This window comes from Schistocerca americana, chromosome 8 (assembly GCF_021461395.2).
Source record: "Schistocerca americana isolate TAMUIC-IGC-003095 chromosome 8, iqSchAmer2.1, whole genome shotgun sequence".
In the NCBI taxonomy this organism is placed as follows: domain Eukaryota; kingdom Metazoa; phylum Arthropoda; class Insecta; order Orthoptera; family Acrididae; genus Schistocerca; species Schistocerca americana.
The window spans coordinates 237,766,122-237,781,751 of NC_060126.1; the positions used below are offsets into that span (position 1 = coordinate 237,766,122).

Below are 15,630 nucleotides of genomic sequence, written 5' to 3' on the forward strand. Positions count from 1 at the left end.
AAAGTCTGTACATTAATCTACTTTTCTACATAATTTCCGTCAATATTGAGGCACTTGTCATAACGTTGTACCAGTTTTTGAATACCCTTCTCATGGAAATCTCCGCCAGACTTGTTAACCACTGCATCACCACTGTTTTGACTTCGTCATCGTCTTGAAGACGCTGACCGCCCAGGTGTTTCTTCAAGTGCAGGAACAGATGGTAGTCACTGGGCTGTACAGAGGATGATCTAGAGTTTCCCATCGAAAAGATGTGATGAGATCTTTGGTCTGATTCGCCACATGCGGACGGGCATTGTCTTACAGCAAAACGATGCCCTTGCTCAACTTCCATGGACTGTTGCTTCGATTCTGGTGTGAGGTAGGCCACCCAAGTTTCATTGCCCGTAACAAATTGCCTTAAGAAATCATCACTGTCGTTGTGGTACCGCTCAAGGAAAGTCAATGCACTGTGTAAACGTTTGGTTTTGTGCACATCTGTCAACATTTTCCGTGCCCAACGCGCGCAAAATTTTCTGTAATTCAAGTGCTCGGTCACAGTGCCACACAAAACACTACGAGAAACATTAGGAAAGTCATGCCGCAAGGAGGAAATCGTAAAGTGTCTGTTTTCTCTCACCTTATTGTCCTCTTCCTGCACCAAACTTTTGTTAACGACCGAAAGACTCCCACTCCGTTGTTCTTCATGCACATTTGTGCGGCCATCTTTAAATGCTCTCACCCACTTTCTTACCATTCCATCACTCATAATATTTCCTCCGTAAACTGCACAGATCTCACGATGAATATCGATCGCTTTTAGGCCTTTAGCACTAAGAAATCTTATAACTGCCCGTACTTCACAGACGGCGGGACTCAGGATTATTGGAGGCATCTTAAACACTCAGTACACAACGTAAACAAAGAAGAAGAAAAAATGGTTCAAATGGCTCTGAGCACAATGGGACTCAACTGCTGTGGTCATCAGTCCCCTAGAACTTAGAACTACTTAAACCTAACTAACCTAAGGATATCACACACATTCATGCCCGAGGCAGGATTCGAACCTGCGACCGTAGCAGTTGCACGGTTCCGGACTGCGCGCCTAGAACCGCGAGACCACCGCGGCCGGCAACAAAGAAGAATGAAACTGTAATCGCGTCAGTGCATAGATTAAGGTACAGTCTTTCATATAAAAATAAAATTATTGAGATATCTTAGCACGTCTTTTTTTTATTTCAAAACGGTACTTACTTCAAAAACACGCCTCGTATAAATGGTTCAAATGGCTCTGAGCACTTTGCGACCTAACTTCTGAGGTCATCAGTCGCCTAGAACTTAGAACTCATTAAACCTAACTAACCTAAGGACATCACACACATCCATGCCCGAGGCAGGATTCTAACCTGCGACCGTAGCGGTCGCTAGGTTCCAGACTGTAGTGCCTAGAACCGCACGGCCACTCCGGACGGCACGCCTCGTACATAAAGATCATTCCAATTACGAGTAAATATATCGGTTCGAAGTCTGGAAGAGGCGGGGATCATCTCTTTATGACAGGAACACACCAGCTTTGAGGTGGTTTCAGGAAGACACTACTGAGGAAATTGGAGAAAAGTTGTCTGTATCTTGGACTGCGGACAATTGCACAATGGCGTTCATTAAGAAACTGCCAAAAGTCAAGTGTACTCTTCTCGCCATCACCAAACAAGTAGTGTGCGGCGTGTCCAGAAATCCACCTCACAGAGTTCGTCTTCGCTTGCGAGGAGTATCGCGCGTCCGGAAAGAGGAGCCGTTGAGTAGGTATCTGATGAGGAGTCGTTCGCGTAATTAGGGACAAAATCTGTCGCACCAAGAACCAGACACCTCTAGCCGATCTGCACACCAGGCAGTACTCGTCTGTGTCCATAACACCACAGTCGACACACAACGGGGTGTCTGCGAGGTGAATCCTGTGAAGGTGTGACCGGCATACTTGCTTCCCATTGACAGTAAGGCATCGTGCAGACTGGACGTCAGTGTCAAGATAAGGAGCGCACACCGGTCGCCAAACGGCACGCCTGTCGACGTGGAGAAGCTTCCTTTCAACATTCGCTGACCTGTGCTGCTGAAGGAAACCATAGATCACCTTCGTAGACGTCAATTGCGCCCGCAGTATCACAGTACGGACGTAGCTCGTTATAAGGAAAAAGTGGTGGAAGTAATAAAAAGGGGCGGCGGGACTTCCGAAAGTTGGATAGTCCACACTCTTGTGTGGTGCAAGGGCTTCCCGCAATAGGCTGATATGGCACGTAGGACTACGGCGCCACAACGATATGTGAGAGCCAATGAAAAGGATTACTGCTCTGTCAGGCACATGTACAGACCTAAACCGCCCCTGCACCGCGGGAGAGTGGGCGTTTCGTACCTTATCTTGAACATTAAGCCGTGGCAAACTAACGAACCCAATGCCGCTAGCACGCGGCGGGCCATGGATGGTGGAATAGGAAGTGTTTGCCACGTGAGGAATACGTGACGCCAAATATGCGTTTGCGTATTGTGTGCGTTGCAGAAGATAATGCTCGGTCATCTAAGAGACCAGCTCGTAGTTGGGAAAGTAGACGTCGGCAGTTGAAGGCAATCGTCCGTAGCAGATCACTTGCTAAATCGAGTCCTAAGCATCGGACTCTGCAGCGCTGATCCCGCAGCTACAGAGGAGGATCTGATCAACATTTACATACATTAGTATGCAATCACTGACTGCAAATAAAGAGATACATTTCTAAGTAAAGTATTGCTGGCTCGACATGAACACGGAGGATTATATGATGATCACTCCAAAATAAATGCACACTATTTTTGTAAAAATACAGTTTTCATTCTGCATGTGTGAACGTTTTACAGTGTGTAGACACACCCTTCCCGCATGTTGTCAAACTTAGTTCAACCCGTTCCCGTGAGTGGCGCCGTCACAGCATGTCTTCAAGATGACTGCTACACTTGACGTTCGTCAGAAGCAACTTGCATAATTCCTGTGCTGTGAAAACGAGACAGTGGGAAACACCCACAAGAGGTTGAAAAAGATGTATGGAGATGCTGCTGTTGATCGCAGTACAGTTAGTTGGTGGGCAAGCAGGTTACGTGATGAAAGCGGGCACGGCAATATATTGAGGATTGTCCTCGCAGCGGCAGGCCTCGTACTGCACACACTCCAGACAATGTGCAGAGAGTTAACGAATTGGTGACTGCTGACAGACGCATCACAGTGAACGAATTATGAGAAGAATAGTGAAAGTGCAGTTCTAGGCGCTGCAGTCTGGAACCGCGAGAGCGCTACGATCTTAGGTTCGAATCCTGCCTCGGGCATGGATGTGTGTGATGTCCTTAGGTTAGTTAGATTTAACTAGTTCTAAGTTCTAGGGGACTAATGACCTCAGAAGTTGAGTCCCATAGTGCTCAGAGCCATTTGAACCATTTTTTTTACTGAAAGTGTTGGCGTTAAAAAAGGTTTGTGCCAGATGGGTTCTCGGATGGACAACACTGAAACACCCGCCTTACAGTCATGACCTGGCTCCATGTGACTATCATCTCTTTGGGGAACTGAAAGACTCTCTTCGTGGAAGCAGGTTTGAAGATGATGACTCCCTTGTGCACGCTGCCAAACAGTGGCTCCAACAGGTTGGTCCAGAATTTTACCGTGCGGGTATACAGGCGCTGCTTCCAAGATGGCGTAAGGCAGTTTAGACGCATGGAAATTATGCGAAGAAATGAAGATATTGTTCCTAAAGGATGTATCTACACACTGTAAAACTTTCAAACATGTAGAATAAAAGATGGATTTAAAAAAAAATACTAGGCCTTTCTTTTGGAGTGACCCTCGTATGAACCTTTCAACCGGCTAAAATTAGTGTGAGATGTTACAGGCGGAGTGAAAGCTCCTCTCTCTATTATTTAGCGAGACCGATGAGGGGTCCGATATTTTAGTAGTTTTACGCCCTCGTACTGCTACGTTCTCAGTCTAAGTAAAATTCACGCAGACCTGATCAATCTGCAAAATAGGATCCCCGGCGGGAGAGCGGCGGCCGTGACCACGCAAGACCTGACCAGGAGAGCAATATCCCTGCAGCACTGGGCACCGCCCCTCGTTTAAGCACCAGGGTTACGAATGGCTGCCGTTCTTCTTCCGGAACGTGAAGGCTTCCGGTTCCAGCGGCGGAGAACAGAATTGAATTTCGTTTCACTGTGTGATCACCGTCGTATTTCTTCAGCCCCTGGCTTGCTCCACTGCCGCAACCAACCATTGTTAGTGCTTCTTTCTGCTGGAGGTAGCTCGTCAAAGTGCCCTAATGCGGCCAGCCTTGTTACGGTGGAGCGCCGAGCACAGGTTGCACGCGCGCTACCTTCTCAGCAGGTTCCCTTCCATAACCTGGACAGTTTTCGTACTCAGCTGTCAACTCAATATTCTCCAAAGCAGAACTGCTAATGCAAAGAATCTGTAGTAATTTTTGCAATATATTTGACGCCCCGAGAACAATTATGCTGAACAAAGAGCTTAAATTGTCACCCGATGAAGAGCAAAGCCTCTGAAATGCGCCGTAATTAATAAGTATAAAGTGTAGCGACAGGCTGCAAGGTGTTATTTATTTATTTACAGTTAAAACTTTGTAATACGTTTATTTTGATCTTAGGCAATATCGGTTACATTAAGACATTCGTTTTCTCTGTTTTCAGCAGAATGCATACTGCGAGGGTTTCTCACCAGATTCTTTTCGCTTGAGTGGTAAAACATTATAATACCCCAAAAGACTTATTAGATTATTTGAACATTTGTTGCTCGCTTCTCGCTACGTCAGAATAGTAGTTTACATTAGTGACAGTCAGAGATGCTCGTTGCTCATAGTTTTACACTGCCGCAGTTCAACCGTCCACTATTACACGTCAAAACTCAAAACTGATTACGTCACTTTTTCTTCTTTGATGCCGTTTGTACATAAAGGAGTAACACTCGTTTCACAAAACTGTCTGAAAACGTGCCGTCATTTTCATACACGCATTAGCGACAACTGCAGGAACTGCTATCGACTTTCGTTAGCGTTTGATGCGATCCTCTCTCGCAGACAGCTCACACATGTCGTTAGCGACCTGATGTACAAATGGGAAGAGCCATTGGTTTGCAGAAGATCTAGTGAGATGAATGTTACGTGCGAAATAAGAGAGAATATGAATGCTATTACTCCTCGTTTCTCTCGCAGCAGTTTAAGCTGTCCTCTTAGATTATTGCCCACCCATACGCTCGGTTATCGACATACATTCGAAAATAAAAAGCCAAATATTTGTGAGAAGAAATAATATGAATTTTATGGCCGCTTGTTTATGTCGCAGTAAAACTGACCTCTAATGTTCTTGTCCAACCACACACTTCAAATATAAAAGCCAAATATTTGTGAGAAGAAAGAATATGAATTTTATTGGTGCTCGTTTCAGCGGCAGCAATTAGAATGTTCTTGCCCCACCACACATTCGGTAATCGCCACATATACGTAAATAAACTGCCAAATATTTATTTCATCCTTCGTTCTCTAATTAGACGAATATGTCAAATAGCAAAGAATATAGCAGAACATACTTTTATTCCATTCATAAAAAAGCTAAGATGAAAAAATCAGCATGTAGCAGAACGCGAATCTACCATCTTCAACTAATAAACCAGGACGTTATTCATTACGCCACAGCGTAGTCATTACAGTTTTGTTCCATGTCCTCGCAGTCATAGTATTTCATGAATGCTTAAATCATTGATGCGTTATTAACTGACATTTAATGATAAGAGTGGCGTATTTGTGGTATACAATTTCAACGTGAGGTGCCTTGAAACGGTATACTGCGAGTTATAATACTAAACAGCTAAATATGCAAAAATGAATATGGCGCCTGTTGCATCGATTGTCGATATTGGCGCATCGTTTGTCAAAACGACGTCACGTTTGCAGGAAGTGTTGTGATATCAATGTCACACCAAATAAAGGAAGGGAGACATTTTGTTCTAGGTTTCACGACATTGTACTGTACAAGTGTTGACGGATCTACAGTTAAAACTGAGAATGTCTGTAATTTAATGTTCTTATTACGTACTTAGACGTGCCTATACTTAAATAATGATGAGCATATTGTGTGGAAATTTCATATTGGGTGGGATGGCAAATGTTTGCCAGATTGGTTGTTGTGGACAAAGAGTCTGCTATCTTCAGAAGTTTGTTTTTCAAATCCTAATTACAAATTAAATAACGGTGATAACAGTCAGTCCGCTAAATAGTATACCGCATCGCGGAAATACGTAGCCAACCACAATAAGGCAGAAAAGTAATTAAAAAATAACTTTAAAGAAATATCACATACTAGGGCCACAAATATAATATCTAAATAATAATTAAATTACGACAACATCAACAATGGTTACTGGCGTTCATTTTTCCCTTACACATATTTTGAAGAGAATTGGGTTATTTTCCCGTTGGTAGCAGACGTTGCAATTGTCGAAAGTTTATTCGCATTTTCACGTAAGTTAAATCAAACTGTTGTCGGCTGCAATGCTTCCTAGCAACGACAGTAAAAACCGGTTATTTTCAAAACCAATAAAAAGAAACAACCAACGTGTCACCCCTGGTGACGTTTTACCAATAATGTGAAACGAGTCCTGTGAAAACTGCACGAGAAATATGAAAAAAAAACATACCTTTGGAATTTCTCAGTACGCGTGTCACGTTTTGAAATATTTCGTCAACAAACATAACAGTGAAACCGCTGGAATAGTTTCGAATAACCTAGTACGGACCATAGCGTGAAGTTGCATAATGTGAGGTTCCTAGTGGGTGAATCGTACCATGTTTCTGCTAGAGTTGGCTGCGATGTTGGAATATCGATATTTTGTAGAAATACGTACGCAGATATTACCCTGACGAAATATACAAACAATATCGATGCACAACCATGATAAGTCACACTTTCACAGCCCTGTCTGTTATGTAATTTTACAAGGTGCTCGATGTAAATTATTACTATTTTTCACGCATCTTGTCAAACGCTGTTGTTCCTGTAGTCTCCTGTCTGAAGATCAGTTTGATGGAGCTATTCACTATAGTCTTATCATGTACAAGTCTCTTCAGACATTCTACTGAACATGCTTTCTGTAGTCAAGTCTTGGTCTCCCTCTAAAACTCTGACCGAACCGGCCTTGAAGGCCCAACGGCACCGACCGACCGCCGTGTCATCCCCAGCCCACACGCTTCACTGAGTGCGGATATGGAGGGGCATGTAGTCAGCAGACCGCTCTCCCACTTAGGTCCTCATTTGGCCTAACAGTGGCTGAGTGCATTCGCTTGCTCACAGCACTTAGCAAACCGGACGGCCACCCATCCAACTGCTAGTTGGACAGCGCTTAACTTTGGTGATCTCACGGGAACCGATGTTACCACTGTGGCAAGTCCTTTGGCAGGTCTCCTTCCATATTAGCGAATTAACTGTTCCTTGTGATTCGTCAGGATGCGTCCTATCTTTTGGTCAGGTTGTGTGAAATAGTTTCTATTTCATGCCTGTAATAATATATATGCTAAGCGTAATTAGCCAGCCACATTAATTTAATTTAAAATAAATCTTAATATATTTTTTATAAAGATTAAACGATTTGCTCACATTACTTGTGTGTAAATAAGCAATGGCAGACCTCTCATAAGAACGAGTCTAAATAATGGCAGTTCTGAACCAAACAAATATTTTTTTTCGAATAAGATCAGAATTTTTGATTTACATAAAATCCTGTACGTGGAAAATATCGATATTTTACAACCAACATGTTGTCAGCGTCGGAGTCACCCTCTCGATCTAAATCTACATCTACATACATACTCCGCTAGCCACCACGCGGTGTGTGGCGGAGGACACAATTCGCGCCAAAGTCGTATACCCCTGCCCTCTGTTCCACTCGCGGATCGCGAGAGGGAAAATGGACTGTCTGAACGCCTCAGTACGAGCTCTAATTTTCCTTATCTTTGAATGGTGACCATTTCGAGATTTGAAAGTCGGTGGTAATAATGTATGCTCTACATCCTCGGCGATGATCGGATTTCGGAATTTAGTGAGCGGCCCCTTCCGTTTCGCGCGTCGTCTATCTGTAAGTGCGTCCCACACAAGTGTATCGATTTGTCGAGGTACCTATATATAGGGCGAATATGAACTCCATCGTCAATGTTTCGGAATTTGGTAGGGGATATATTCTGAGTATTTCCATTCAAGGGACCTGTGGCCTCCAGTGGTCTCCAGTAGCCCTTTCTTTGAACAACGTGTGTTTCTCGCACTTTTCGCGGATGATGCTGCAGTATACAGAGAAGTTGCAGCATTAGAAAATTGCAGCGAAATGCAGGAAGATCTGCAGCGGATAGGCACTTGGTGCAGGGAGTGGCAACTGACCCTTAACATAGACAAATCTAATGTATTGCGAATACATAGAAAGAGGGATCCTTTATTGTATGATTATATGATAGCGGAATGATCATATAAAATTAATTGTTGGTAAGGTGGGTGTCAGGTTGAGAGTCATCGGGAGAGTCCTTAGAAAATGTAGTCCATCAACAAAGGAGGTGGCTTACAAAACACTCGTTCGACCTATACTTGTGTATTGCTCATCAGTGTGGGATGCGTACCGGGTCGGGCTGAAGAGCGGCGCGGCGCGTTTCGTCACAGGATTATTTGGTAAGCGTGATAGCGTTACGGAGATGTTTAACAAACTCAAGTGGCAGACTCTGCAAGAGAGGCGCTCTGCATCCCGGTGTAGCTTGCTGTCCAGGTTTCGAGAGGGTGCGTTTCTGGATGAGATATCGAATATATTGCTTCCCCCTACTTATACCTCCCGAGGAGATCACGAATGTAAAATTAGAGAGATTCGAGCGCGTACGGAGGCTTTCAGACAGTCGTTCTTCCCGCGAACCATACGCGACTGGAGCAGGAAAGGGAGGTAATGACAGTGGCACGTAAAGTGCCCTCCGCCACACACCGTTGGGTGGCTTGCGGAGTATAAATGTAGATGTAGATGTAGAAATAGCAGCAAAGCGCAGTTTTCAAACATGGTTAAATATCTCAAGAGGAACTGCATTTCGTTCGATTTCTTACCCCTATTTATCTTTAAACTTATTTTATAGTGAACATATCAGCACAGTATTGTAAACATCGATTGTACGCACTGCGTGTCTTGTTCTGAAACAAACATGTTCCATTCGGTCACAGTTCTTGCTTTTAACAGCCCCAATGTCCACTTTACACTTCGCGCACAAGCTTGTATTCAGTACTGCTCACTGCACGCAACAGAATACTTACCTCTGATTGTGTCCTGCAAGCGGTTGCAAGACGTCAGAGGACAGAGGTGGGATCGTCTAGCAGAAGCTGATAGGTAATAAAGATAAAGAATAGAATTTTGAGCTGGTAAGACCTCGACTGGAAACAGAAGATTCCGAAGGTGCTTACAGAGAAGAACTCGGTTTCACTTATGTTTTAATACATGAAACGATGATTTCACCGGTGCCTGTCTCAGTCGACAAAAAACTGAGTCCAATTTAAGAATTTAAATATAGTATGGATAGGTTCACACAGGGAGTACATTCAGTCGACCAACGACTAAGGCTGTAGTAAGACGAGATCTAACTGCTACAACTTTCAGTTATAGGTCTTGGGCACACGGGCAAGTCAGGCAGCCAGCGCAGCCGTAGGCTCACGAAGGCAAACGTCGCAGGCTCCACAGTCTTCAACTACTGGCTTCTTCCTACTCTCAGCACTCCACTTGACGACAGTCAAGCCCTGTCGATTGAATCCGTTGTGTTGGCTGAAGAACCAACACCGTTTTACGAGGGTATGCCGAAATGCACGCGTTTTAGCTCATGTAGGCTGGCGTGAGGAGGGAAGGGCTATACTGACGTGAGGTCTGGAACATGACAAGGAATCTGAATTCAGAAAGCAGACGGAATTAGTTTGATACTTAAATTTGATCCATTAATGATGAACGTCGCTCTTGACGGTACATGAGTCACAATATTATCTGTTCAGAAGACATAGTAACTGAATATGGCGCCTTGCTAGGTCGTAGCAAATGACGTAGCTGAAGGCTATGCTAAACTGTCGTCTCTGCAAATGAGAGCGTCTGTAGTCAGTGAACCATCGCTAACAAAGTCGGCTTTACAACTGGGGCGAGTGCTAGGGAGTCTCTCTAGACTGGACCTGCCGTGTGGCGGCGCTCGGTCTGCAATCACTGACAGTGGCGACACGCGGGTCCGACGTATACTAACGGACCGCGGCCGATTTAAAGGCTGTCACCTAGCAAGTGAGGGGCGAGTGCTAGGGGTCTCTCTAGACTAGACCTGCCGTGTGGCGGCGCTCGGTCTGCAATCACTGACAGTGGCGACACGCGGGTCCGACGTATACTAACGGACCGCGGCCGATTTAAAGACTACCACCTAGCAAGTGTGGTGTCTGGCGGTGACACCACAGAATCCTTGCATTACTTGATGTCGATAGTATAAGGCAACGTCTCCTGCTATTGAAAACTTCCTCGGAAAGTACCTTTCTCATGCGACGCGCCTCCTATGCCAAGAGTGGCTGCTTCTGCCTTTGATTACATTATTTGAAGTACTCCTCAAACCGAAGTTACTCCGGTGCACAGCGTATGGACAACAGTCCGTGGTGCTTGCCAGCACTTAAACACTCCTTACGCAAGTGTTGTTCCAGAATGCACAGTGAACGACCACGGGCAGCTGTTCCAATGGGCACCTTCGCTCGTGTTGGCTCAAACATAGCTCCGAATTCTATACCAATGCTTGTAATTATTAATTAGAAATGATACATTGCGCATACGCGATACCATTTCCGTTGAGGCACTAAAAGATGAACAGAAAATTTCAGTGTTCGTTTGTACTGCTTCTCTGATTGGAGTGGTGAACATTTTGAAGAGTGTGATGACACCTCAAGGATGCTTGCAAAGGACGAGTTTGTTTATGCATGCTGACAAGAGTTGTACAGCTTGCAGGTTCAACTATTAGCAGCTTTCGTAACTACCACTTCTAAATCCATACATACTATAAAATAAATATACTGTATGTTTGTTGAGGGCGTGCTGGAAAGTAACGTCTCCGAAATTTTTATTTTATTCTCAATATCGGTTGAGATATTACACGTCCTGCATATTATTCGATCGAGCTTCCGCTTCAGAGAGGCAACTTGCAACCTTCAGCCGCTAGATGGCTCCGAATTGAATCGTGTAACGCGGCGGTGTGCAACGTAATTATGTCGATGAACGAGAGACCGCCGGCCGCGGTGGCCGAGCGGTTCTAGGCGCTGCAGTCCGGAACCGCGGGACTGCAACGGTCGCAGGTACGAATCCCGCCTCGGGCATGGATGTGTGTGAGGTCCTTAGATTAGTTAGGTTTAAGTAGTTCTAAGTTCTAGGGGACTGATGACCTAAGATGTTAAGTCCCATAGTGCTCAGAGCCATATGAACCATTTTGAACAAGAGACCGTCAAAAAACTGAAGGTAGAATTTCGCAGAGTTATTCCACACACGGAACACAATCTCCTTGAGCACGACACTGCCAGAGCACACATGAGCTCTGCGACATCTGCAACAATTCGGGGCCCTGGGTTCACTGTCATCGATCATCCTCCATACAGTCCCAACTTGGCCTCATCCGATTTTCATTTGCTTGCAGAACGTAAATAACTATATCGATGACTTCACTTTGGTAGTGATGCAGTGCTGCAAGCAGCGTTGAGATTATGGCTCCGTCAACAAAGGCAAACATTCCAAAATGAAGGTATCAAAAATGGGGACTATCGTTGGGAGAAATGTGCTCATCGCCACCGTGACTATGCTCAGAAATAAATATATAGATACGAAGAATAAAGATGTAGAATGTTAATAAAGTTGTTTTTTTAAATCTTTAAGAGTTTTCACCTAAAACATTTGGGACCTTACTTTTCAGCACGTCCTTGTACTATGTATATTCCCCGTCTCGTCCTGAACCACTGGAACGATTTCAACCAAACTTCGTACACATATCACTTACTGCCTGGAAATAATGGCTGTGGAGGTAAGAACAGTCTAACTATCAAAGAGGAAGGATGAAGGTGATAAAGAAGTGTAGTGCAAGACGCGTGAATATCCAGTTTTATTGACTCATTTGAGAAAGAGAGCACTTAGTGACTTGCAACGAACTTTACACATACTCTCAAACTTTTACGTAACTTTTTCTCTCTGACAAGCTCCACAAAACGGTGAAAGGGAAAAAGTTTATTGCTTACTACATTTTCGCTGTTCGCGCAGTAAAACTGTCGCATCAGCCATGAAATCTTAATTTATTACTTCTTTGCTAGCAACTGTATTCGCGACACATTTTGGAGACAGTATTTCCATGTCGCACTGAATGTACTTGCAAAAGTATATCATTGCACGATACATAGTTCAGGAGATATCAAGTTATAAATATTTAGATGCGTGAAAAAGAAACTGCAGGGCGAAATTCACTAGAGATATAGGTGAAATATGTATACAAATACGCGTGAAACCTACGTGAGTTCGTATGTGGGCAAAGCCGCATGTAAAATTGTTTGTCCTGACGGCCTGTATCGATTTGAACCAGGTTTCGTACCCGTATTACAGTACTTACTATCCAGATAGAAGTCCTTTGGGGGTAAGAACCAGGAACCCGCCGGCCGTGGTGGCCGTGCGGTTCTGGGCGCTCAGTCCGGAACCGCGTGACTGCTACGGTCGCAGGTTCGAATCCTGCTTCGGGCATGAATGTGTGTGATGTCCTTAGGTTAGTTAGGTTTAAGTAGTTCTAAGTTCTAGGGAACTGATGATCTCAGCATTAAGTCCCATAGTGCTCAGAGCCATTTGAACCATTTGAACCAGCCACCCTTATTTCGGGTGGGGATGATAACGTGGAGAAAGAAGTGGGGAGGAAGAGACGGACCGACAGAGGGCGAAGGAGGGCCTGCACACAGATATGGGTGAGGAGAAAGAAGACGGAGAGAAAGGGGGTGGGGGAATGGACAGACAAAGTGAGAAGAAGAAGATCGACAGAGAGGGTAGGGAGGAGGAGATGGACCGAGGAAGGAAGGAGATAGACAGAATAGTGAGGAGGAGTGGACAAAGAGAGAGGTCAGTAGTTGTCGGTCACAGAGAGAGGGGCATGTGGAGATGGACAGAGAGAGTGAGTGGGTGAGAGAGAGGGTGGAGGAGGAGACAGAGTGGGCAGGGAGGAAATAGAAGGGGCAAGAGGAGATGAACTCGGAGGGGAGGGGAAGAGATGGATAGAGGGGGCAGAAGCAGATGGACAGAGAGAGAAGGGAGGAACAAACAGACAGAGAGAGGTGAAAGGAGCAGGTGAACAGAGAGAGAGAGAGGCAGGAGGAGGTTGGGGGAGGGGGTGGAGGAGGTGCACAGAATGAGGGGAGAAGAGGAACTGTACCAATAGAATTGGAATTAATACATGTCCAGACAATGATGGTACTCAGCTACTGTAAAAATTCTTACAGCTTCCACAATAAACATACCGTTTGTCGCATTTTTCTAACGACCTTTGTTTGCGTGCTATTTGATTTTAAAATGGGAGAGTCCTTTGCCGGACACCCTGTTGCTGGTCGCAGCTGCTAGCCTCGTGTTGTAACGTGCCTTGTTGTGGTGTGTGTCGCGCAGTGGACGGCGGCTGGAGCGCCTGGTCGTCGTGGGGCGAGTGCAGCGCGTCGCGGTGCGGCCAGCGGGGCGTGGTGCGCCGGACGCGCTCGTGCTCCAGCCCCGCGCCGCTCAACGGCGGCCAGCCCTGCCCCGGCACCGCCGTCCAGAAGGCCGAGTGCATCGGGCCGTGCCCGCCGCAGCAGCCCGGTGAGTACACCGCCAACAATGTAACACCAGCACTGTTAAAGCGCAACACGTCTCTTCTTTCATGTAGCAACGTAGCCGTCTACAGTCGTACCATTGGCTAAACTACGCCTATCACAACCATTCCTCCTCCCCCCCCTCCCCCATCCCCCCCGCCCACCTGAGAAGTCTTGTTTTGGCACTGTTTACGTCACGGTTAGTTTCCGAGTTATTATTATACACTACCGCAGTGCCGGTACACGGAGATGCTCCACGTAGAGAACGGAACCAGGCAGCAACTGCAACCGAGCGACGTGGCGCAGTGGTTAGCACACTGAACTCGCATTCGGGAGGACGACGGTTGAATCCCGGGTCCGGCCATCCTAATTTATGTTTTCCGTGGTTTCCCTAAATCGCTCCAGGCAAATGCCGGTATGGTTCCTTTGAAAGAGCACGGTCGACTTCCTTTCTCATCCTTACCTAATCCGATGAGACCGGTGACCACGGTGTCTGGTCTCCTCCCCCAAAACAACCAACCCAACACAGCAACTGCAGTTGCATTATCATGTTCCGGTTGAAGTTCTTCTGTCCGGATTTGATTATAAATAAATATGTTTTTAGAAGCGGTTCGCCTTGAGGAAAACAGTGTTTTCTTTTCTTCTATTACCCACACTGTTTCGTTAAAGTTTCAGCACCATCAGTGGGCTTTTATTTTCTTTCTATTAAATAACAGCAAAAATGTTCTTCACTGTCTAAACTCATATAAATTCGAGTTTTTAAGAAAATATTTACATATGAATTTCAAAACACACAAACTTTTGTACATGTACCTTGGTACGACTTGCTGAAGTTTTCCTAGTTTTATTTGTGTTTTGCATGGCAGTTGTTTTCCTTTCACAGTTTACATGCAACCAAAGTATTTATACAAAACTTCGTTTTTCAAATTTGTAAAAACTTTCTTAAAAACTCAATAAAGAATTTTTTCCTGTTGTTTAATAGAAAGAAAATAAAAGCCAACTGATGATGCTGGAACTTGAGCGAAATATCTCTGGGTAATAGAAGAAAAGAAAGACCCATGTTTCACTGAATGCGGATGCCCTTCAAAAAGCAAATCTAACTGCATTTTGTGTTACCTTTCGGCACGTACAGCAGCTCTGTGTCACATGCCACCAAGGAATTAATCGCCTGAAGATTGTCACGTTTTGATTAAAACAGGTAACCAGACTAAAAATATATTAGTTGCGATCTAGACTGTTTTTATTATACTTCTTAAGAAGATCGCTATCGCCCTTTATGACTTCAAAAATATTTTCTTGACTGGCCTAGCGTTGTTCTACGGTCGAATAACAACCACCTAGTATCCAGGTGCTTTTACTAGTAACTCCAGTGCCTCCATGTGTAAGTTTCGTTATTTACGTAATTGTGGTCTTTTATTTTCTAATTATAGATGTTTGAAATAGTCGGTAGTAGACTTGTCTGAGTTGTGTTCTGTCCTGTCTATGATCACACTGGCTCACTGGCTGTAGTTCCCAATGGTAGTGCAGGCAAGGTCGAATCAAGCCTCGATACCAAATGAATTCGATGTCTTAGGGCACAGTCAGGACAGAGGTCGTGGCCTGTGAACCCGGTTCCTCCGAGAGCACGACGAAATTTTCCGAAGGGGGATCGCTCCAGAGAGTGGAACAAACCAGTTTATTGGCCGTTATAAGCGAAACTCCCTTAAAGTGCCATGCAACAAATATCACTATGTCTGGAACCGCGCTACGTGCTTTTATATG

At 45.0% G+C, this 15,630-nt stretch overlaps 1 protein-coding gene across 1 annotated transcript in view; it reads left to right on the forward strand.

Annotated features, from left to right (window-relative positions):
* LOC124545710 (netrin receptor UNC5C) overlaps positions 1-15,630 on the forward strand; it is a 227,348-nt gene that overhangs the window by 159,611 nt on the left and 52,107 nt on the right. Inside the window, exon 5 of the mRNA XM_047124654.1 lies at positions 13,691-13,876. Within this exon, the coding sequence (XP_046980610.1) occupies positions 13,691-13,876 (186 nt within the window). The remainder of the gene's footprint in view (positions 1-13,690; positions 13,877-15,630) is intronic.